The sequence below is a fragment of the Macrosteles quadrilineatus genome, unplaced genomic scaffold (assembly GCF_028750875.1).
Source record: "Macrosteles quadrilineatus isolate MER2022 unplaced genomic scaffold, UCM_ALF_1.0 Scaffold_6__1_contigs__length_79288215, whole genome shotgun sequence".
NCBI classification, from domain to species: Eukaryota; Metazoa; Arthropoda; class Insecta; order Hemiptera; family Cicadellidae; genus Macrosteles; species Macrosteles quadrilineatus.
In genome coordinates, this window is record NW_026542599.1 from 53,005,501 (window position 1) to 53,029,085 (window position 23,585).

The window sequence follows — 23,585 nt, forward strand, 5'->3', positions numbered from 1 at the left end:
TGAAGGAGATGTGGGTTCAAATGGGATTAAACTAATCTATGGGATATATAGAGTGACTCATATCACAATTAGAGGATATTTAATTTTTGTAAGTGAAAACATTTCCCCTTCAGTTACAATCTGACTGACGCACGTTATTGGATAACAGGGGAGAAAGGCAAATGCGCTGTACGTCATCATGACTCATACTTCATTTTGAACAGCTTAATTTTAGTATAACTAATTTTAACCTCTTAGTAAAATATTTTCTTAGCACATTTAAAGAAACTGCAAAAGCTTTGTGAATGTGATGCAGAGTAATTCATAATTATCTCTTCATCAAGTGAAAATTGAAAGTCTGTTTGGTTACTGAAAGGTATATTAAATACATTTTTAACGCACAAACACACCATTCTATAGTTATAGAACTAGGTTATCAATTTCTGTAAGGAGAGGGTTTTCGATACATCGCTAATGGATGGAAAATGTCCGTTATGATTCTTCCAATTCAATTCCACATTTCAACCACAATAATACAAGGCTGACACGTAGATAGATAAAGTTGAATCCGGTTTATTTACGATGGTTTTACCATAAACGCACCCATACATGACTACCAAGTAGCCTTGAACTTCTAAAAGAGGTTTTGTAATTTAAACAAAAACCAGGTTTGTAAACAAATTCGCGGAAGCAAGGAGGAAAACTACTCAATAAATAGTCGAGGTCTCTGTTTCGATGATTCACGCATTGGCAATGGTTAGGTTAATTCTAGCTGTGGTTCACAATAAGTTCCAAGTGTTGGATGTGCTTTCACTGTTTATTGCGGATTTGGTGTCCAGGCATGGAAAATATAAGTTATCAAATTATTTAAAGAGGGCAACATTGTTAAAATATTTAAAATCTTATTGTACTGTAAACTATTCCTACGAACTTAATGAAGCGATTTGCTTAACTTGTTTTGATAACGGTTTTCATAACTGCAGATTTTTACGATATGGATGCAATTATTTTTTCTTACTCTATGATATAGGTATCCGAGGTAGATTTTACAGTTAGTAACGGGGGACCGAACTTTGCTCGATTAAGGGTATATTGGTTAATTGGGTTTAATCGTTAAAACAATATCGTTAACAGACACATTTTATAATTTACGAAAACACATTTTTATTACAAACCATAGACCACCACAGATCGCTGAGATAAGAAACAATTCTGTAATGTTGTACTCTTTAAAAGTATGCGATAAAAAAATAAGATACACTTTTGTGATGTTGACTATGTTTAAGTGCTACTCACACAGAATGTTTCTCCCCCCTACTCATTGAAACCCGTTGCTCGACTGTTTACGCTCACAGATGACAGCAGATAAAAGTGTGATATAAACAAAATCATATTAATTTCAAATGTTCGTGACAGCGATTTTTCGCTTTTTCACTACTACTTCTAAGAAATTGATATTCTGACTCTTTTTCATTGGGCTTCAGCATACAGTAATAGTAGTATGCCAATTAAAACCCCCAGATGTATCTAATTTACTTGGATGTTATAATAATATGATCATATCTATTTCTACTACTGTAATTTTCCGATTTAAAACCTCATAAGTCCAGTTCTAAGACTTTTAGTTACCAAATTAGTTTTTTCAGTAACATTCGCAGTTCCCTGTGATATGCCTACTGGTCCACAAATAAATTTGTTATTACAATAGGTCCAAAATAATCTATTCCTAATATTACAACCATATTCTTCCCCTAATTTTTGAATACAAACATCCACTAACAATCAAATATTTAGTATAATCTATGCTCAATAAATACATCTGATGTTTTCCCTTTGTACTGTATTTTGTAATTTGCCAGTATACTGTGAATTGATTTTTATAAAACAAATGCTTCAAGTGTTTTGTTTAATTTTAGCGAATTTCCCTATAGGGCATAAGGGACATTCGGAACAAGGGGGGGGGCATTACCGTAGGTGGCACGGTAAGGTAAGACCCGGGCCCGGGACCGATTTGCTTTTTCATTCACCGATTTAGATTAAATTTGGTTTGAAGTAAGGCGGGATAAACTTGAATGAGTTCACAAATCAGCATGATCGGACAATGGGAACGGAGTTTTATGGGGGTGAAAATTGGGTTTTCTTATTTTTGACCCTCAAAAAATAAAATTTCCCAATTTCTCTATAAACCTTTTTAAAGAGCTTTAACAAATAATTTAGCATATCAAAGTAGTAGTGGCAATAGGAGAAAGAAACGGCACTTGGGGCGTTTTTCTCCATAAGAATAACATGATGAGCTTTTTTGACCACTTTTTTAAAAATCCAGCTCTCGGCCTATACAAGCCTATATAAATGTTCAATACCATTGTACAACTCCATTACTATTTGAAATCCACATAAGATAAGAAATCATGGGTATCTTCAACACATGAGGCCAATGTTAAATTTGAACATTTTCAAACGAGTTGTGTAGCGAAACACGAATTTTCCTTAAGGTAGTGGCTGTCGCCAATCACGTTTTTAGGGCTATAAATCCCTTATGCCAAAATTTATTTAGTCAAAATCATTCCGATGGATTTCGAGATGTATATTACAGACAGACAGACAGGCAAATAGACATTGATTGTATTAGAGAATAGGATAGGCTATGATAGGATAGGTTATAGTACTGTATGCGAAGTTGGTCTTTGAAGGATAGTTCCTTGTTCCTTTGATTGGTTCTTTCGAAGTTCTTGCATTGATGGCTCGAGATTTTAGATGGCTCGGAACATCCCAACCCAAATTTGAGAACACCGTTTACGAGCCCACGATATAAACATCCTATATGGTTTGCTCGAAATACAACTAAAGTAAGGATTTTAATATTTTTCCAATAGTGAATTGTGGGTTGATGATTCAACTGATGATGATTTAATTGTGGTTGATTGTGCGGTTATTCAACTTCTGGACCCAGCTGTTCCTGATCATTGGGCTTTAAATAAATGATCCTGACTAATGAAACCGCTAATCTTAGCCAGTAACAAAGCTACACAGGTCATCACATACCATTCTACACTCATCCTTCACTCATATTTGGGTTAAAATACGCACCTAAGTGGCGTCCCCATCTCAATGATTGATAATTGATAATTGAAACCGATTTTGGAATCAGACTAATCGCAGCCGTAGATTGTAGTTCGCACTGACAAAACTTTCCGCAGCACATTAAACCGGTTGCATAAGGAAAGAGAGATTTTCACTCGTTTTGGAGGGCGACTATAGTCCGATGACGTATTTCCCCGAGGAAAGAGCGTCCGCATGTAGGTTAGTTCCCGCGGCGTCGCGTAATGCCAGTTTGGTTAATTAAATACTCGCTGTAACTGGTTGATTGGCGCAAAAAACGGAAACTGCGAAATTATCTGACAAAATCAGTTTCGACACCAGGTTAAGTGTTGTATGTTTTTTTCAAAAGGTATTCCATAGATATGTATGGGAACAGAAAAACATAAAAAAATACAGAGACCGATTGACTTTTTTTATTATATGCCCCCAAAGAACAAAACACCACCTTAAAATTTCCATGTACAGTATATTTAGGTTTATTAATTGTTTTTACCCTTAAAACATGAAAATGGAAATATGTCGTATTGCTTCCATCGTGTAGAGCATAACTAGAGGGAGACTCTACATCAAATTAAGATCAAATAAATGAAATGAGGGCATCGATACTATTACCAGTTAAATAAAAAAACTGATTTTTATAAATTTAACTCAAATCTTGTCGGTATAAAGTACTATCGTACTTTTTGTACTTCACAGTTAGTCTTTTCGTTCGACCGCAATAACCCATGGGAATGATACCCCTAAAGGTCCATTACCTATCCTGCGACTGTTACTACGACTATCCGCAGTACTATCCTGATAATTAGACCAATTCGTATATACCAAGGAAAAATGTGGTTTGGATTCCACTATAAACTGTAGGTCCCTTGGTTGCCATTAGCTGTATGGGCTATTAATTTACAGCTGTGTCTAAGGAATGTCGGCCTTAGTCACTAACAAGACTACAAGATCGCGCCACTCATCCTACATTCATCTCCATTCATACTTGGCATAAAATACCTACTATGGTCGCCATTTCATCGAACAGTATTGAACAGTATAACAGTACACAGTAAACTGATTCTAACATAATATAGTTTTACAGCCCTAATAAAATTGCGACAAATATTTAAAACACCAAAACACACTAGAGGATGTCGGTTGGAAACATATCTTAATTTTGATTCGATCTGATTCATACGGATTAGGAACATATCAGGGAGTTTGTTGAATCTCTGATTTTATATTATTTATTACAATGTTTACTTGACAATAAATTATAATATGCGGTATGATAATTGCATGTTTTATGAACCCCGTGCACGTGTGCGTCTAACCTATGTTGCACGTTAGACAGTTTTTACATTAAGTTTCCTTGATTGCAAACTGAATGCAATTAATTGTAAAAGTCACAATTTTCCTGAAGCACTAATTGGTGTGCACTAAGCTGTGTATTTATTGTGGTTAAGTAAAAAGGTGTATTTTAGAATGTGCGAATCATGGAACTTCGCCAATACTCCCATAGAAAGCCAAAACAAATCAAAGAAGTTCAAATCCAGCTAATCTGAAGATAAGCTGTAAAAAATAGTTGTGTATTATTTTAACATTCTTAAAATGTAGACAGTCCCCTCATAACGTTTAAAATCACCGACTCATACCACGCACAACAGCGATGCTAATTCGATTAAGGATACATTAAACTTTCGCCAATGACTTGGTAGAAAGCCAAATCGAGCCAGATCAAAGTTTCTCTGCAATTTTCCTCTCGTTAGTCCAGTATAAATCGTTCCTTAATTAAAACCGATCGAAGGTAATCTGAGTGGAACATAAACAAATATAATTGCAAACCGAGCAAAACCGGCATCGGGCACCTCGCGCGCGATTGGGCTAGGCAAGGTCAAAGATCTGGTTTGAGCGCGTCAGGGTGACAGTGTTAGCAAATATCGTATAAACAACTATCGTGTATCGAGAAAAGTTATCCCACGGTCGAAATAAACTTTGAAACTAGATTAGACAAAGACAATTTTTTTTAGTTGGGTAGCGAGCTGGTCTAGTGGTAGTGCGCGGGACGTCAGAGCCCGAGGTCCCGGGTTCAAATCCCGCCAATCACCAATGATGTGAAAAAGCCAAGATCCTCTAGGACTAGTCTGAAGTAACGTGTAAACAGTTCTGGGCTAGAACCGTAGATAAAACATACTACTGTATGTTCCTGGATAGGCTTCCACGCGATCACCTGATTTATCACCTGATCAAGTGTCACTTGATTTTTCATCTGTGTGGAGTCAAGTCGCGCTGAAGATGGCACTCTGTATCGTCATGAATGACATGGTGATGATGATTTTTTACACACAGAATGATTAGTACTTATAAAGGCATAACACAATTTATTTAGGACATGACAAATTATATTAATTCTTTATATTACAGAAAATAAAATAAGCCTTTGCAGTTAGCTGTTTATTTCATCAGCTGACTAAGTGCACGGTAATACTGTAGTATTTACGTTACTAATCCTGAAAAAGGGGTTGTCGGGCGAGTGTGGCATTTCCCGTGCGAGACAAAGTCGAGTACGGGATTACGATAAGAGTCCGGAAACCACATTTTGGACAAGTGACTTACAATAGTTTACGCCATACTACTAAATCCGTTCAAATCCTTATATATTGCCACCAACTAAAGAAATAAAAATCACTAGTCATATGTTTTTGTTATAACCACTCATTGCCACTCAAATACAGTATAATCAGCTGATTGGTGTCCGGTAAAACTCATTACTACAGTAGTAGTACCATTGGTAGTACGCAATGAAACCCCATTTGATTAAGCTTAAGTTTTTTATGGGGAAATAACCTAAGTTACAATACCTTGGAACCGTAATATTTATGGAAATTGGATTTGTGCTATTTTATTACAAACCAATATTTTGTTATTTTATAGGTTTTTTGGGTACATACGTTGCGTTAACTTTGGAACCGTAATTTTACGGAAATGGGGTTTGTACCATTTTGTTAAGAATTTAAAGGACTACAACATAATGTGTAGTCCTCTAGTTATGTGAAGTCCTATTATCAAAATCGTTCGGGCAATTTTCTAGAAAATCAGATTTTTCTCTTATTTTATGGATTTTTTTTTTTAAATTACCTTTAAAATACAAAGTCCCTAAAAAGTGGACAAAACGCCTGTAGTAGATACCATGAATTAGCACCTACATAACAAATTTCAGGAAATGTACAACACATTAATTTATTTTACGCATCCTACACAGAAACAGCAGGTACTTTTCCATCCGTATTGATAGACTGGAAAGTTGCCCTTTACCGTGTCTAAACATGTATAGCAACACTTAGCTATATAATAACCTACTGTTATTTATTTAGTCAGTCAAGTAACGAGAAGCGGTGATAGTAAAACAACAAACCACTATCTATTGTCTATATACACCAGCCGGAAACGTAAATAAAAATTGTCTTCAACTGATCCCTTATGATAATGTGGCAAAATGCGTAATATACTACAATTTTATGAAAAGCAAGTTTAGTCGTACCCTCTATTACTGTCCATCTCGCGCTAAACTATTGTACCTTTGCCTTTTGTTGATGAATTGTACTAATAGGTTATCAATGCATGGGGATGACATAACTACAAAACATAATGGAATTAATTGCATTAAAAACAGTTGATGAACTGGTGTCATAGCTAGTTCTCTTACTTTTATGTAAATTTTGCAACGTGTTCTGTAGCTTTTGGCTATTAACGCCAGAGGAAAAGCAGTTTTTTCTATGATTGTTTCCTATCGGTCATAATTGATTTAAAAATCAAACACCAAGAGATAAATAGTTAACTGTTAAACGCACTATCAATGCTAGCTAACAAAAAGACAACGCTAGATAGATACACGATCAATTTTTAAACCGTTCCATGAAAAAACCTAACAATTCTACATAATGGGGAAAACACAAAAAATTTTAAAAGACACTCAAAATACACCGGACAAAATTGTGCTTTGTTATCAAACCTTTCGCTCAATTAATTATTGAATATGCTTACCCATGATCAGCACTGATGTGGGACTTTTCTCTTATTATATGGTTAACATTATTGCGCGCTCATTCCTCAATGATAATACCAGAAGACATGAAGAACTTTTTTATTTGGCATTTGATTCAAAAAGGTAAACAATTCATAAATTGAAGAAATAATCGTATCCGAGTTATACTCAGCGTTTACAAACGTTTACGAGGAAGAATTAACGTAAAACACGATAATATTGTATGTCTGGAAGTAAACCGGCTCGAAGGACCACGGAGTGGATTCTTGGAAATACCCGAACTGTCAGCTGATTCAACCCCCCTGCTTGTAAACAAACGGACGATGGTGAAGGGGGGGGGGGAAGTGGACAGCGTATATAAACGTTCTAACCAAGTGGACATGGATATCTGACTTCGATCTACAATCAAGCATCAACTAGCTCCAACATGAAGGCTTATCTTTTGGTAAGTTTTTACAACTTTTGATTCTGTTTTCATTTAAACAGAAGTGTTAATATTTTGCTTATAAAAGTATAAGTAAAATAATAGCTGATTGTGTATTAAAGTGTTAAAACATTTATAGAAATGGGGCGAGTAAAATAGGCGATAAAAGGATAGGGTTTTGATATAATTTATTACTCGTTGAAGATTAATTAAACGTTTAGATTAATGTTCAATTTTAGATACCTAATAGATTTAGATTTGTTACGTTAATGTTCAAAGTTTAGACTGTACTTACAATTTAAATATTTTAAATAATTGTTGAAATTGGGTTTTAGTAATCCGTAATTAGTTTATACAATTTCATTGGTAAAAATAAATTTACTTTACATAATCTTAGTCCACGTGTTCAATACATATGATTTTGTCTTGGTTTTAATTACGTTTGCTAAAAATGGGTTCACAAAAAAAGTCTTCGAATGTATAGTTATTTTGTTTAGCGATCGGAGAAGCGTAGTAATTGGGACGAATAACTTTTTTACATTAATTGACCATTACTTTTATCATAGACTAACCATGTTTTGTCAATGCATATTGTCTCTTGTGCCCAATTTTATGTGAAATATGAAACTTTACTTCTAGATGTGTTCAATCACAGAAAACGTACGTGTTGTTCAATATACATTCATAAGCTATGCAGTAAAAAAAGTCTGAAGCAGTAAAGCATTAGACTTTAGACAAGGATGATTAAAACTAGCACACCATGTTCATGGGAATAATTTCATAATTGGTGACTTTCTCATAATTTTGTTTGTGGTTGCAACAAAAATAATTATAACGATATTGCAATAGTTAAAACATAATAAATAATGGTAAATTGATCAAGATAAAAATGACAGTCAAATTTCTAAACTAGCATTAGATTGTCAATTCATATTTTACTTAGAGTATGATAAAATACTTTCTTAATACAACACATTTTGAAAGTTTAATGCAATTCCAGTTATGAGAAGAATGTAAAAAGTATATCTATTTATTCGGAAATTATTAGTCTATGTAGAAAATAAACAGCCGATGTTTATTTTCTTACTTTAACTTTTAAACCAATATTTACATCGGTTTAAATTAGTTGATCTAAAGGCATATAATGTATATTTAATTTTTAACGTTTAATTTGCTAGTGTAAAAACAACTCGTAGGCCTACTTATACTCAGGTTTATCATTTGAAAAATTTGATTATTAATAACTTATCCGCAGAAATGTAATAATTAACTACATCGGTCGAAATGAGACTTTAAATCTAGAATTGAATGAGCATTCATTCAGCTTTCCTATTTCCTCATTCCACAAGGTTAATGCCATTAGGTTATTTTCATATTTTCAGGTTAGTAGATAAGGTATATTTACGCTCACTTACTAAGAGGTTTATTATTAGATCTATATTTTGGACATGGCTGTATTAGTTTTTTTTACGTTATAAATTGAAATTAGAACGAAAGTTAGGGAATTGATATTTAAGTTATTAACTCATTTTACCATGAAGATACTCTTAAAAGTTGAGCGGCTTATTGTATTCTATGCTTATGCATTTTGATTTATAGTGTGGTGAACATTATTGTCACAGCCTTAAAACTAATTTAAAGATCTAAATGTTAACTCGTCATACAGAAAAACGTGCCGTAAAAGTAGTACACATCAACAGAGAAGAAGCATTTGCCTATGAAACCCGTTTTAATTTAAACAGTGTTATTATTTAGACGATTTATTCGATTGTGTTGTATTAGTGTAAGTACATTTTAGGGAATGGTGTTTTTTTACAACTAGTACAACTATGCAATCATAAAACGCATGAAAAGTTTTAAATGGATATAATAATGCTGGTCACTGATAATAGTAAACGGAATATACAAAACATTATCACAGCACTTGTAAATACCGGGTGTCCGAAAAATAACTCCCTAGTTTTGATAAACGATTGTTTATTGTAGAGAATACATATTCTTATATCTAATACATGAAATTAAAGAGGGTTTACTCAAGTTTATTTTGACATTAGTACACCTCGATATGTGACCCATTTGTAGCTCTACAGATATCTAACCGGTATTCGATCTCTCTCCAAGTGTTAGTTAACATATCAGGTGTCACTGATTCTACTGCAGCTACGATTCTTTGACGAAGATGGTCAATGTCACGTATCTTTTCTGAATAAACCAAGTCCTTAACGTAACCCCACAGGAAAAAATCCAGTGGTGTTATGTCTGGGCTTCTTGGAGGCCACGCGATCGGGCCAGCTCTCCCCATCCATCTTGCCGGGAAACGAGCGTAGCCCAGACATAACACCACTGGATTTTTTCCTGTGGGGTTACGTTAAGAACTTGGTTTATTCAGAAAAGATACGTGACATTGACCATCTTCGTCAAAGAATCGTAGCTGCAGTAGAATCAGTGACACCTGATATGTTAACTAACACTTGGAGAGAGATCGAATACCGGTTAGATATCTGTAGAGCTACAAATGGGTCACATATCGAGGTGTACTAATGTCAAAATAAACTTGAGTAAACCCTCTTTAATTTCATGTATTAGATATAACAATATGTATTCTCTACAATAAACAATCGTTTATCAAAACTAGGGAGTTATTTTTCGGACACCCGGTACCTATAATCCAAAATTTTATTGTTATAGGTTTTCCTGCTCGTCGCTGCTCTGGCTTGTTCCTTTGCTGCTCCCCAATATGGCCACGGCCACCATGGACACGGTGGAGGTCACGGTGGAGGTGGAGGCCATTACGGCCACGGAGGTGGAGGTCATTACGGACACGGAGGTGGAGGACACCATGGAGGACATGGAGGTGGCGGTCATTACGGACACGGAGGTGGTGGCAATTACGGACATGGAGGTGGTGGTCACTACCACCACGGTTAAGCCAAAGCCTCATAAATTTCATCACTTCACACTTCGAATACCGTAAACAAAATCATCACTATACTTCGCCAATCATCATTTCATCGATGACGCACTTCACTCACCCTGTTGTTAATATTGTATTTTTGTAAATAAACTAGTTAGGTTGAATATTTGTTTTGTACTTAATCCTTTATGTTTTTCCCATTCGGCTGGATTTTGGAGTTGGTAAAAGATCAGTGTTAAGAATTGATTTGGTTATCTGAGCACAGCTAGGTGTCAAAGTAAATAATCAATACTTTGCCTACATTTTTATATGTTTAAATCTATTATAATAAAAAAGTACTAAGATCATAAAATTAAAAAAAAATCGAGTTGGACAGTTGGTAACATTCCCCATCTTACCTTGCTTGCTTGAGCTCGAGGTCGAGTGCTACTATTCCATCGTCTGCATCACTAATGTTTACCTCTTAACCTTTTTGTTTACAAGTCATATAAACAAGATTAGAATTGTTTACAGTGCAGGCTATTTAAAAGTCATTTTACCGATTGAATTTTAGTTTTTCTAGTTGGTTGATCAAATCAGGTGAATTATGTAGTGAAGGGTTTTAAAGCTATTTAGCACAAGAAGATTTCTTTTTCTACAAGTTACTCCATTACATACAATGGCTCAAGATGCAAGTGTCAAAGTAGAATCGATTGAGGCACTTACAAAAGAAGCAAATGAACTAAAAACAAAACTAGAAGATGAACGTCAAAAATTAAATGATGTTACATGTAAGCTATTTGCAAGGAATACTAGCTGTAGAAATAAGCCTTCTTCACTTAAGTACTTTTATTATTTAGGTCTACTAAGTTATAATTCAAGTTAGGCTAGGCCTATAGGTTGTTCAATGAATTGATTATAGGCCTAGAGGTCTCATCTCGAGGCTTTAATACAATAATGGTTTTGCGGGATTTGTCTTTGCAGGTACAGTACCAAGATTAGGCTCTCATATTGTATAATTTTTAATTTCTAGCTACAAATTTCAAATGAATTTGGAGTGGAGTCTCTTTAGATGAATGTGTAATGTAAGCCCTAATGTTTTTAAACTCTCCTTAAAAACTTTACCCTGCACTTTTGTTGTCTTTCTAAGTCTAAAAATAGGCTAGTACCACATGGAACTTTCATTGCCGTCTTTCTTATGAGTAGTAGCCAGTAGGGCCTAAGTTATTTTACATTTTGATCAGTCGTTGTTGAATTGATAAAACCACACCAAGAGAAAAGACTTGCAATAGAACGCATGTTGTCACTCTTTAGTCTTTATTCTAAATATAACTTGCAACTTCAGCAAACTTGCTAACCTGACAAGAGCGACAGTATGACGCCTGTGGATCTCTTGAATCAGCAGAATGTTGTAGATTTTGGCGTCATACATGGACTGGCGTTGTGGGCGCCACAAGTGTGATCTCCCTTTGCCATTTCTTATTTTGTTCTGGACCTCAGTGGGTTATTGGTTTTCTGGTAGCGTGGTAGCCAATAGTCAAATTACTTGATAACTGATGTTTATTTTTATACAATACCTTACATGGGACATGTGATATTGAAAAGTACTTCCCATTTCCATTCCATTCTTCTACGACCTTCTACCATAGGCCTAATCTTAAGTGTTCATTACAGTTTTTTATGATAGTGTACGGTATGTGTTGCATTATGCCATAAGTTAATGAAGGATAAATAAAGATGTTATTTATTTATTAGCCAGAGCGCCCACACACAGGCGCAGTGGATTAAATTAAATTAGGAATGGTTTTAATTAAAAGAGGAGAGTAATACTTTAAGTTAGTTGTGCAGTCTTAATGTGTGTGATTAGTTGAAACCGCCGGCTATGTTATAATTCCACAGGCTGTTTTGTCTAAGTACTGTACTGTATTTTTGGTTAGATTCTTGGATACCTAGGCCTTCAAGGCATGTTTACACTTTCCCATATAATAACCCATCAGTTGAGCACTGGCCCTATTTAAGTCAATATCTTATTAGATACTCCAATATTAGCTTTAAGTTGTTTAAGTTTATGTTTATGACCAGGAAAAGAAGAAACCAAAGCTTAACCAGATAAAATACTTAATAAATCCTGCAAATAAACTGTAGTACTTACTGCAAACCCTAAGTACTGTACGCAACTGGGTGGTCCTAACAGACCCAGCTGGATGTAGTATGTTTAGCAAGCTCGCCAAGTTTACCAGGAAATCCCCTTAAATTTTTACAATTGGCTAATTTATGAGAAAAGAAACCTGCAATTGAGTTGGTCTCTAGGAGTTTGATAGCTTGAGGAAGGCACAATGACAACAAATGTGTTAAATAATAAGGGTAAGGTCTAAGAAAGAAAATAAATAAAATAAAAATCTCTGTTTTCCCATAATTGAGTGATGAATTACTGTAGGCCCTACTTCATACACTTGTAAATATTTTAAAATTTTAAACGAAAGGAACTTCATAGAGCTGCATCCAAATTAAACTAGGCGTACTTTAAAAATGTTGTTTATTTCCAGTGAGCACAGTTGCAGAAAGACTAGATGTTATTAACTACTTGAATATAAAACCTCGGAGGGTACTCAAAGGGCATCAAGCCAAAGTGTTATGTTCCGATTGGTCGCCTGATAAGCGACATATTGTATCTTCCTCTCAAGTAAGTTGCTTGCTCTTTCCTATTTGTACCTGACAGGGTGATTCGATGAGTTAGACTAGTGCCTACAGTTTGTTGTAGTTTTCAAAATGGATTTGGAAATTTACTGTGCAGTGTTGAATTCAATTTTGTGTATCAACAAAAAATAGTAAATTCCTTAATAAACTGTTTGTTAACTGACATAGTTGTTATCATTATAAGTTTTATAAGTATTGTGCTGAAAATGTGTTATGGTATATTATTCATTAAAACGTTGGTTTTTACTGCAGTTTGAAAAAAATATGTATTGAAGTTTGGATTAGTTAAATATTTTTTCGATGCTTACTTGACTAGACTGGTGGTGGTTTTATAGGATGGTAAGATGATTATTTGGGACGCATTCACAACTAACAAAGAGCATGCGGTGACTATGCCAACGACATGGGTGATGGCGTGCGCCTACGCACCTACGGGGGGAATGGTGGCTTGTGGGTAAGTTTGCAACTAAAATCTGATGCTAAGCAGGAGTTTTAAGTGTGGTTTTTCTGGAGCATTTTGCAAATTTTTTAGATGTATGTTGATAGCTTAAACGGTGCAAAATCAGACTTAGCTGCCTTTAATCTGAAGGTGTTTGGGCCAACAGCTCACTTTTGTCTAACAAAGCTACATAGGTAATTTTACTTTGTTCTACTGGCATCCTGTGTTTATCAGTACACATAATATACCTTAATAAAGTGATAACAGTTATAACGCGCAATAAGTAGGACCACTTTTGGAAACAAACATTGATTTTTTTCTGGTTACTTCATTGTTACTTTTGTCGTCCTGTGAACTCACCACCAATATTCTTCCGTCTATTGTTCATCAAAATCTTAATTTGCATATAAACCTCTACCGCTCTAATTTCTTAGCAGGTAGGTTTACAGGACGGCACACTTCCCAAATGTTTAATTGAAGCCTAAATGAGTACCTACATGTATCTCAAATTATAGAACTGATTATTTTCCTATCAGGTACTTGTCACAGATACTTGTCAAATAAAACACTGCTCTTGACGACTACACATAAAACATACCTAGTATTTTACTCTAGCTATATGGATTTAAAATATTCCAATAGAAATACTAACAGCTGTCTATAATTCCTACTTTGTTGTTTAAGAAACCAATCTTATCTTTACTTGCAACAAATCTTAGGGAACCATTTTCAGGCTTGAGTAGCCTACTGTGTACAACTGTTGTATAAATACTATATACAATACATTTACAATTTTGTTTACTTAAAGAACTAAAGTGTTTACGAATGATTTCAGGGGTCTTGATAACAAAGTCACCGTTTACTCGCTGGCTTTAGATGAAGATGTGGCAGCCAAGAAGAAAACAGTTGGAACTCACACAAGCTACATGTCTTGCTGTACCTTTCCCAACTCTGACCAACAGGTATACATGTGTTTTGAACACATTTTTATCCAGTAAAAATTCACATTTTGAGCATTCTCAATTGGAGCATTTCACAGGGTCCAATTTCAGTAGGTTCAAAACTTTTCATTTCATATCAGTAGCTCTACAAAATAATTTTCAGGGTCCAAAAGTGTTTATTTAGCTTAGAAATTCAGTATATCCAAAAGTACAGTCACTGCCAGATCAAGTAATCATGTACATTGTGAAGTCAACTTTTGAAAGAGACTGTACTTTAGATTTTGGAACCTATGGCTTAGTTATACATTCTTATATACATTTTCTTAAAAACCTTATGAGTGGATTAAAAATGGCCGTGAAATTCATTTTCCTTTGGGTCTTCTGTGCGAGGTCTGGGTACCCATCAAAAACACAATGAACATTTTCACGGTAATTTTTTAACTCCTTAGCCTATATCTGCACTTTCTCTGTTATCATTGCTATCATGCTTATAAACTCAATCATCTGGCATCGGATATGTTCGTGTAGTAAAAAAAGTATCACTGACCTTTTCTTGAACGCACTGGGGATTTGATTGTTTTAACAATTTTTTTACACAGTGAAGATTACAGTCCAGAGGCCTAATCTGCCCTTGTCAAAACATAAATAGGGCCTATTGTTGTGAAGCCATTTTGGGGCGTGCTATCCCGTTCCAGTGGTCATTGCCACTACCTCCCTTAAATTCTTAGAAATAAGTCGGCCCAGAACAAATTCTGTAAATCAAATAGCCAAACAACGGAGTGTCGTAGAATTGTGATTCAAGTTTTAGCCTATGATATTCGTCTTCAGGTTGTGAATAAAATGACTTGCCACTAAAAATTATAGGCTATCACCCATTCAATTTATAAAATCTTTACTGGGCCGAGTTATTTCTAAGAATTAGTTAGGCAGTAGCAATTACCGCTAAGACGGATTAGCTCACCCCCTCGGCTTCACAACAATAGCTATGATTTGACAACAGCAGATTAGGCCTGACCGGGTCTACCTGGACCTCCTTACGTGGCTGGGACTGTACGTACATGACAGCTATAGAGTTGCAAATAGTATCATTCTGTTCACAACTGATGCCAGCAAATGATGAGAAGCCACGCTGCGGCTTACAAGTGAACTACGGATCAATAGGCAAAAACGGCCCATACACAAAAAACCACCCTTGTATAATTTAAACTCAGGAAAGAAAGAATTCAAACTTGTGTGATGAGGAGCTGGTGACACAAAGGTAAAAAAGTGTTCCACACAGAAAATTATGATTGAAAATATAACTAAAACATAGGATTTTAATTTGAAGTTTTGTAAAATTCTCATTTACAAGAAATATGGAATAAATATCTTTATTCTTCTGACCATTAGATCCTCACTGGTAGCGGAGACTCTACCTGTGCTTTGTGGGACGTAGAGTCTGGGCAGCTGTTGCAGACTTTCCACGGACACGCTAGTGATGTCATGGCCCTCGACCTGGCACCCTCCGAGACTGGCAACACCTTTGTATCTGGGGTTAGTCGAACCATATTGTCAAACAAACTAAGTTTACTGTAACAACAGGGTGTTTGTAGTCCATAGGTACTTGCGCAGCCCATCTTACTAAAAAAATGGAAATGCTGTATTAGAGTAAATGGCGAGAAGGTTGTGGCTTACAAGCGAACTACGGATCAATAGGCAAAATCATTAATAATAAATAAACATTTACTACAGGTACTTCAGATGTGTCCCAGATATACCTAATGTCCTTAAAGTCCCTACATTGAAAATGTGTCCCATATATGCTTGATATCCCTTTAATATTTTATTTTTTTACATTTCAATGTAAGTTCTCTTTATTTCACTTGAGTCTTGGATGTCCCTCATCTTGCCAGAAAGTTTGTGATGATTAGGTGTTGGCCCAAATATCGTCAATCTCTCTGAACAATCCAAAATATTTCAGTAGTCAGGATATCCCACATCTCCCGATAAAGTCCTCCCTATTTAAGTTGTATCCCATAAAAGTCTTGTAGGATATGTCAGTAGTTGTATATTCCACCCAAAAAAGTCGCTCAATTCCAGGTTATTCCCTTGATCTGCCCAAAAAGTCCTCACCTTTTCAGATAAGACCTGAGTGTCCCCAATTATCAATTATCAATCATTGAGATGGGGACGCCACCTAGGTGCATATTTGATCCCAAATAAGGACGAAAGTAGAATGGTGTGAGGTGATCTGTGTAGCTTTGTTACTGACTAAGACCAATTACATTAATAAATGATATCAAAGGCTCAAAGAGTACCATTAACTCCTCAACATAGTCGTATCATGGTATTTAGTGGCGCAGTGGCCCCTCAGTTTTTTTACCTCACTTGTGAGAAATAATGTCGCATTCAGGCTTGAACGTTATTCATCCTGTGCGGACAAATACACGGTTGAGGCTAAATTGAATTGACCAACTCGTTGTACTGAATAGCGCATCTCTGAGGTTCTAAATGCTCGGTTCCCTTATGTGTGCAATCTGTAAGCTAACTAATTAGTGGATTAGCCGGTTGGAGGGCCTACCTTAGACGAACGATGTCTGACTTGGCTGGCGTGATGTCATTAGTTGGTTTAATATAATTGCAAACAATACCTGTTTTGCTTCTTTTTACGTTAGTCACAGATTTGTCTTTTTTGGATTTTATTTTGATTGTAGACATATCGTGTCGAAAGGCACAAGAAATCAATATGACACAAATAGGGACATTGATGGAGAAGTTTTAAATTCCCAAAATGATCCTTAAAAATATAAAAATATGAATAAAAACTCATTTGGTGAAAAATGTTCAGCAATAGGTAAGAGAAATGTTATTGTGGCAACAGGTAACTATGTTATCGTTATGTATGTTTTAGAGTTGTGATAAGATGGTGCTGATCTGGGACATGCGAACTGGTCAGTGCGTGCAGAGTTTTGAAGGTCATCTATCTGACATCAACAGCGTCAAGTTCCATCCCAGCGGAGACGCAGTAGCTACAGGCTCCGACGATTCTACCGTGAGTTGTTTTTATTTCAGCATTAAATAATTTTGATGTATAAAACATTTACTTAGTCCAAATAAGTTGCTAGATTTATGTGTCCTGTCATGCACATGTGAAAAAATATGTAGGCATTAGTCTCGATTATACAATCCAAAACAGCTGCGGCAAGTTTGAACAAAAAAAAGTTGTATAGCAGAGCATTTAAATTGAAAACCATTGTGAAACGTCAAAAATCATTAAACTGGACCAAAAAAAGTTTCAAAGACTTTAGAGACAGTGGGACTGTTTTGGAGAAGGTAGGAATACAGCAATCATAGAATATAAAAACAAGTTTTAAACAAAGACTGTATTTACTAAAATTGGACGGAGTTCAGCTAGCTTACTTGATAAAATAAGCTCCTCCCTGAATCCAGCGTTTGTTATACTTTAAAAGGTCACAAAACATGACACTAATATTTTGTCCTAATATATGATTCCTTCAGAGAGTAGATTGAAAAGAAAATGATAAAAGAGGAAACAGATACATGATTAATTTTTATTTTGGTAAAGCTGAAATAATTTGACAACATTTCTAATTCTTGAAAAAAAAAAACAATAATATTAGGAAGTAGGTCTTTAAAAGGCAATAGGTACCTAGGATTACTTTGCTTAGAACAAGCTAAATTTTTGAAGTCATTACTGTTTTACTCTTGAAACTGGTCCTGCATAGTAAGCTAGTTCACCAAAACTAATTTTTTCAGTGTCGTTTATTTGATCTCCGAGCTGATAAAGAAGTTGCAGTTTACACAAAGGAAAGTATCATATTTGGAGCTAACTCGGTGGACTTTTCTGTCAGTGGTAAGTATTTTTGAGTGCAGAACATGTCATTCAGTAACAGCTTATTTTTAAGTTGTGTTCAAAGATTGTCAAGCAAAATGAATAAGTGTGTTATTATGAATTATCAACCATTGAGATGGGGACGCCTCCGATGTGCGTATTTAAACCAAAATATGAGTGAACGATGAGTGTAGAATGGTGTGGGATGATCTGTGTAGCTTTGTTACTGACTAAGATCAGCTGTTTCATTAGTCAGGATCATTTATTTAAAGCCCAATGATCAGGAACAAGTGGATCCAGTTTCGAACCATCAAAAAGCTACTGACTTATTTCAGGATCAAACCACTAAACCAGCAACCTTTTGATTGTTAGGCCCCTGTTAAGCCCCCCATACACTATCCAACATGTTGGACGGACATGTCGGGATCCGACGTCTTGTCGAACATATTGGACAGTGTGTGGGTTCCAACCCGACATGCTCGACGGATATGTCAGGTCGGATGCTCGGTCCGGTAGCACCACCCGACTCGAGCCGTCCGCCTGACATGTTGGACCGTGTGTTTCCAGTTAACTTGTATTTAGCGAGTTGTGCGTGATAACCGTCCCATTTTTCCATAATGTCATTTAATAATAATAAACAGTTCTGGTCAGAATTTATTTAACTCTACAGAGACCAGAAGGCGTTGTGGGATGTCAAAAGTAAACTCTATTGCAACAAACATGCACATAGGGGCACGATATCCTGATGGAAAAGTGCAAGGAACTGTATCCAGAGTGTAATTTAAAGTTCGTTAAAAATAAAATTGAAAATTTAAGAGCCTAGTTCCATAGGCTCTAAAAATCCCTAAAATCATCGCTAAAAATCCCCCTAAAACAGCTAACAGTCGGATCAAAATCTATCTCAGAACTAATATTTCACCTGACTTGTTGGGTAACATGCTCGATAGTGTGTGGGAAACACCCGACATAAGTCAGGTTGGATGATGGGTCCGTCGTCAGGTCAGGTTTTCAGGTCGGGTGGCATGTTCGATAGTGTATGGGGGGCTTTACACTACGGGGGTTAGCTACAGGTGAAAGTGTTTACACTGAATCAAATGGAATCCTGTTACACTTCAGTGGCTGGCGGTGTGGCCGAAAATGAGCGACTCGGGTGGCTAAAACAGACACAATGGGTGGCTTTTCTCAACTATACAGTCACTGGCCTCCTGGGACGTGGCTGCTCGAAGCTGTGGAAGTGCACTTTTTAACAGTTGATTTTTAACGTGATAAAAAAAATTCACAATAATCTGTTAGGTACTGTAAATTTAACATAAGCAACAATGAACTTCGAACAAAGAACAGGAGGATTGTTATTCAATTGGTTTTGTTTGTCAGGTCGTTTGCTGTTTGCCGGCTACAATGACTACACAGTGAACGTCTGGGACTCACTGAAATGTGTCCGAGTCAGTTTGTTGTACGGACACGAGAACCGAGTGTCATGTCTGCAAGTATCCCCAGATGGGACAGCTCTCTCTACAGGATCCTGGGACTACACTTTGCGGGTGAGTGGGGAAAGTGCAATTATTGACTTTTAGTTACTGAATTGGAAATATCATCTATTTCTTGACTTTTTATTCACCCTGCATAGTGCATAGCAAGCAAACACAAAAAACAATTTTTGGATACTGAAGTAGACAACCCACCTATTCTTGTAGCCTATTTTTTTTATTAAAAAAGAACATAGTTGAGTGTACCACTCACTGAGTGTCATACTGGCTGGAATTATACCATATAACTTATGGTTTTTTACTTTTACTGAGAAGTTGATGTGACATGAAATATGTTGTAGCTTACAATAAGTTGTCTTGTCAGTTTAAATTGGTTTAAAAGCTCGCACATTCGCAGAAATTTACATCAGCGCACTCTGTTGGTAACTCAATTCAACTACATCTATTTTTATTTTAGAACTGGTGACGGAATCCCTAATTCCATCAACCAAAGGTTCAACATAGGCCCTATTTTACATTACATTATTTGTCATGAGAGCCGAAGCCCCCTGACTGCATACCCGGTACCTATCCTTGAGGACATACCCGGGCCCCATGATGTAGGCCGAAGCTTACGCATCAACCTTTAGCACATCATGGGCGGATGACTTAAGGTCATCAGGCTCGCCGGCTGCCGAAGCAGACCCTTCGGAAGGAGGGTTGCCCCTCAATCCTAACCAGGGATTCCGGCTGCTTGTTTAAGCGTCACTCCACCTGGGTTCCACTAGGTCGGGACCTAGAGGTCCATGGTAGAGCGCCCCGACGCATTTAGTGCAAGCAACACTCGGGACCTATCTAATCCCTGACAGGCAGAAACCGCCATCAATAGCCAGGAGGAAGGGGACCGTCAGCACGCTGACGGGGGGAACCCCAACCTCCCATTTACACCACTACCCGATCGAGGCCTTACCCATTGCTGGGAAACCAGAGATAACCAGAGCGATAGATCCCCAGATACCCCTGGCGGGCTCGGACCCAGCACCCGATCTACTTCGTTTGCCCGTCAGACCCAACATCACTGCCAGGCCATCAGGGTTTCCCAAAAGGAGGCAGGTATAGAAGTGGGACCCACCCGGATGAACCTATCCACCAGAGGTGGTGACACCCTTGACTCAATTGAGGTTCCGGGAAGAACCCCCCACACTCAAGATAACCATACCGTCCGTGCTCAGAGACAGGGATTGGTTTGCATAAGTGCCTACAAACCGTTGCCCTCACACTGCGGAAAGTTACGTTGCCCTTGAGTGTCCCCGTGAGCTGCGGGTACTTGCCCGTTTTCACCTCCAGGAAAGGTTACTTCCAAAGTCGAGGATTTGCCCACTGAATGCTGGTCGCACACAACAAGCAGGCCGAAGCCCAAAGAACCACAGACACAGGTAGGTTAGAGATTATGATGCACTTCCATCTCTCCTAGAGCTAAACACCCCTCCATCCTGGATAAAGGAATGTCACTGGGACCCAATGCCCAGTCGTCCATGTCTGTGGCCTACTTGAAAATGCCGATACCAACACCGAGCATTTACCTCCCTTCTGGGGGCTAGGTATTTCACCTCCCAGGACGAGGCTACTTCCAAAGTCGAGGATATGCCTCACAAAATGTCAGTCGTACACAACAGGTAGGACTCAGTCACAACCACAAGCTACAGGCAGGTGAAAGATCTATGAACTTAATCAACACTAGCAGAGCTGAACACCCCACCACCCTGAATGGAGGGAATGTCACTGGGTACTCTACTTAGTATTTATTTGTAATCACCAACTATCAATAATTTAACAAAACTGTTACAGGTGTGGGCTTAAGTATTGAATCTCCAACGTGCTGCATTCTAGTCACCTCCCTTCAGTGCCATCGTAGCAATGCATTTAACCGAAATACTCGTATATCTGTAAACATTCTCTTAGCGTCCTAAACAGTCCAGTGGTAAAGTATTGTTTGTTTATTATTAGTCGACCAGTTAGCTGTTAAATCTCTATTCCATTCATTATAGCTGTTAAGTTTCTAGGCATTTATCCTTGTTGATGTTAAAGTAAGGCGTATGTTGACCTTAGTATTAAGTCTATTTAGTGTTTACTAGTCATAATGTTAACTGTTAAACTGTTTAGGTCTCTGTTTTTACTTTGTTGCATTGTTGCAATTGACTCCTTAGTAAACGTGACACAGCTAAAAAAAAAAAAAAAAACAGGGACTGTGTGTTTTATTTCACCTGCTGCAATTTGTGTGATTTTTTAACCTTTAAGTTATTTTACTCTGTTCAAAATAAATACAGTAGGCCACGGTTCCACACACTCGTCATAATGTAGACAAGCTGGGGGTTGGGTATGATAATGCCAAGATATTTGGAAAAATTGGCTAAAAATAAAAAAAGTGCATTATACTTTTTTTCTAAAATATACACACTTAATTCACAACCATATTGAAATGCACAAATTTAACTTGAAGAAAATACATCAAAATTCATACAGGAAAATAATTACCATTTTTGTTCCTGTTAGGCTAGGACAGTGGTTTCCAACCTCTTTCACCCAAGGGCCGCTTTGCAATTTTTGGAGGGAAGGCGGGGCTGGACCGTTAACATTTAAATGCCTAAAGGTAGCCCCGCCTAAAAATAATCCAAAACAGAAAGTTTTCTAATTAAGAGCTCACCGTGATTTTTGACATATTTTTTGTGTTTTTTAGTTGCTTACATTTACTAATTATTTACGGTTGATGTCACGATAACGAGTGACGATCACGGTATCGCGGAAACAGCAACATTTACTAATTAAATATACGGGTGTTGCCACCATTTGCGAGTGATGATCACGGTATTGCCGAGACTGCAACATTTACTCATGGGCATTGCTGTGATCGCAAGTGAAAATTATTGTATCGCCAAAACAGCAAAATATACTCACAAGTGTTACCGCGACCGTTAGTGATGATTACAGTGTACCTGAAGACTACAACATTTACTTGCGGGTATCGCCACGTCCGTTTGCGATGATCACGGTGTCGCCGAAGATCGCATCATTTACTTACGAGTGTTACTGAAATCGTGAGTAACTGTTAAGGTATTGCCGCGACCGGAAGATACACACTCAAGTCTTGCCGAGACTTTGGCGATCATCTATGTATACCATCATGTAAAAATAATATTTCTTTTAGGCCTTTGCGGGCTGTAGGTTGGAGACCCCTGGGCTAGGAGATGCATGGTCAAAGCCAAAGGTATTATGAACAATTGCTGCTACTATTGATATCATCTTACTACTACTATCTACACACCAGGGTTTACAACAGTTTAGTTCCTTTGGTCCAAAAACTTAGATGCTGTAACAGGAGATATTAATTAACTGTTTCTAAGCATCTTATAATATCTTTTAAGGTCTGATTCCAATTTTAAAGAAAGGGGAAGGCCTTTATTAAAATGGATGCCTTTGTATAAACAAAGTTGTTTCAAGATAGATTTAGCATGTTTAGAGATTAACTACATTGAATTCCAAAGGGAATATATAAATTGCTGGCGTTTTCCAAATCAGTTAATAGAGGATGCTTTTGTTTGACAGAGTTGAGAGTTTCAAGAATTTACATTAATGGAAGAGTAAGAACTTTAAATTCTAAAGAGAATTTTCTACATGGTTGGTAGCTTATTTATCATACTTAATATTATCTCTTATATTAATACGTGAGGGCTGTTTTTTGTGAACAAAACTCCTTCGTTATTTCTGGATTGATTTTAACGTTTGAGGTG

General features: G+C 36.8%; 2 protein-coding genes across 2 annotated transcripts; both read left to right on the forward strand.

The window, feature by feature from the left end:
- Nucleotides 1-7,418: 7,418 nt before the first annotated feature.
- Nucleotides 7,419-10,607, forward strand: LOC128996977 (uncharacterized). The gene is made up of 2 exons (XM_054422547.1): nt 7,419-7,550; nt 10,218-10,607. The coding sequence occupies exons 1-2, from the start codon at nt 7,533-7,535 to the stop codon at nt 10,455-10,457; spliced, it is 258 nt and encodes an 85-aa protein (XP_054278522.1). The 5' UTR covers nt 7,419-7,532; the 3' UTR covers nt 10,458-10,607.
- A 264-nt stretch (nt 10,608-10,871) lies between these two features.
- Nucleotides 10,872-22,023, forward strand: LOC128996502 (guanine nucleotide-binding protein subunit beta-5a). Its single transcript, XM_054421878.1, has 9 exons — nt 10,872-11,213; nt 12,969-13,105; nt 13,455-13,573; nt 14,394-14,520; nt 15,889-16,032; nt 17,390-17,530; nt 18,256-18,352; nt 19,706-19,872; nt 21,646-22,023. The coding sequence occupies exons 1-9, from the start codon at nt 11,102-11,104 to the stop codon at nt 21,655-21,657; spliced, it is 1,056 nt and encodes a 351-aa protein (XP_054277853.1). The 5' UTR covers nt 10,872-11,101; the 3' UTR covers nt 21,658-22,023.
- The last annotated feature ends 1,562 nt before the right edge of the window (nt 22,024-23,585 follow it).

Excerpts from the sequence above, each read along its gene's own strand:
- LOC128996502 (XM_054421878.1), top strand. The coding sequence starts at position 11,102 with ATGGCTCAAGATGCAAGTGTCAAAGTAGAATCGATTGAGGCACTTACA. Across the intron at positions 11,214-12,968 it reads AAAATTAAATGATGTTACAT|TGAGCACAGTTGCAGAAAGA; the intron begins GTAAGCTATTTG and ends GTTTATTTCCAG. Across the intron at positions 16,033-17,389 it reads GCAACACCTTTGTATCTGGG|AGTTGTGATAAGATGGTGCT; the intron begins GTTAGTCGAACC and ends TGTATGTTTTAG.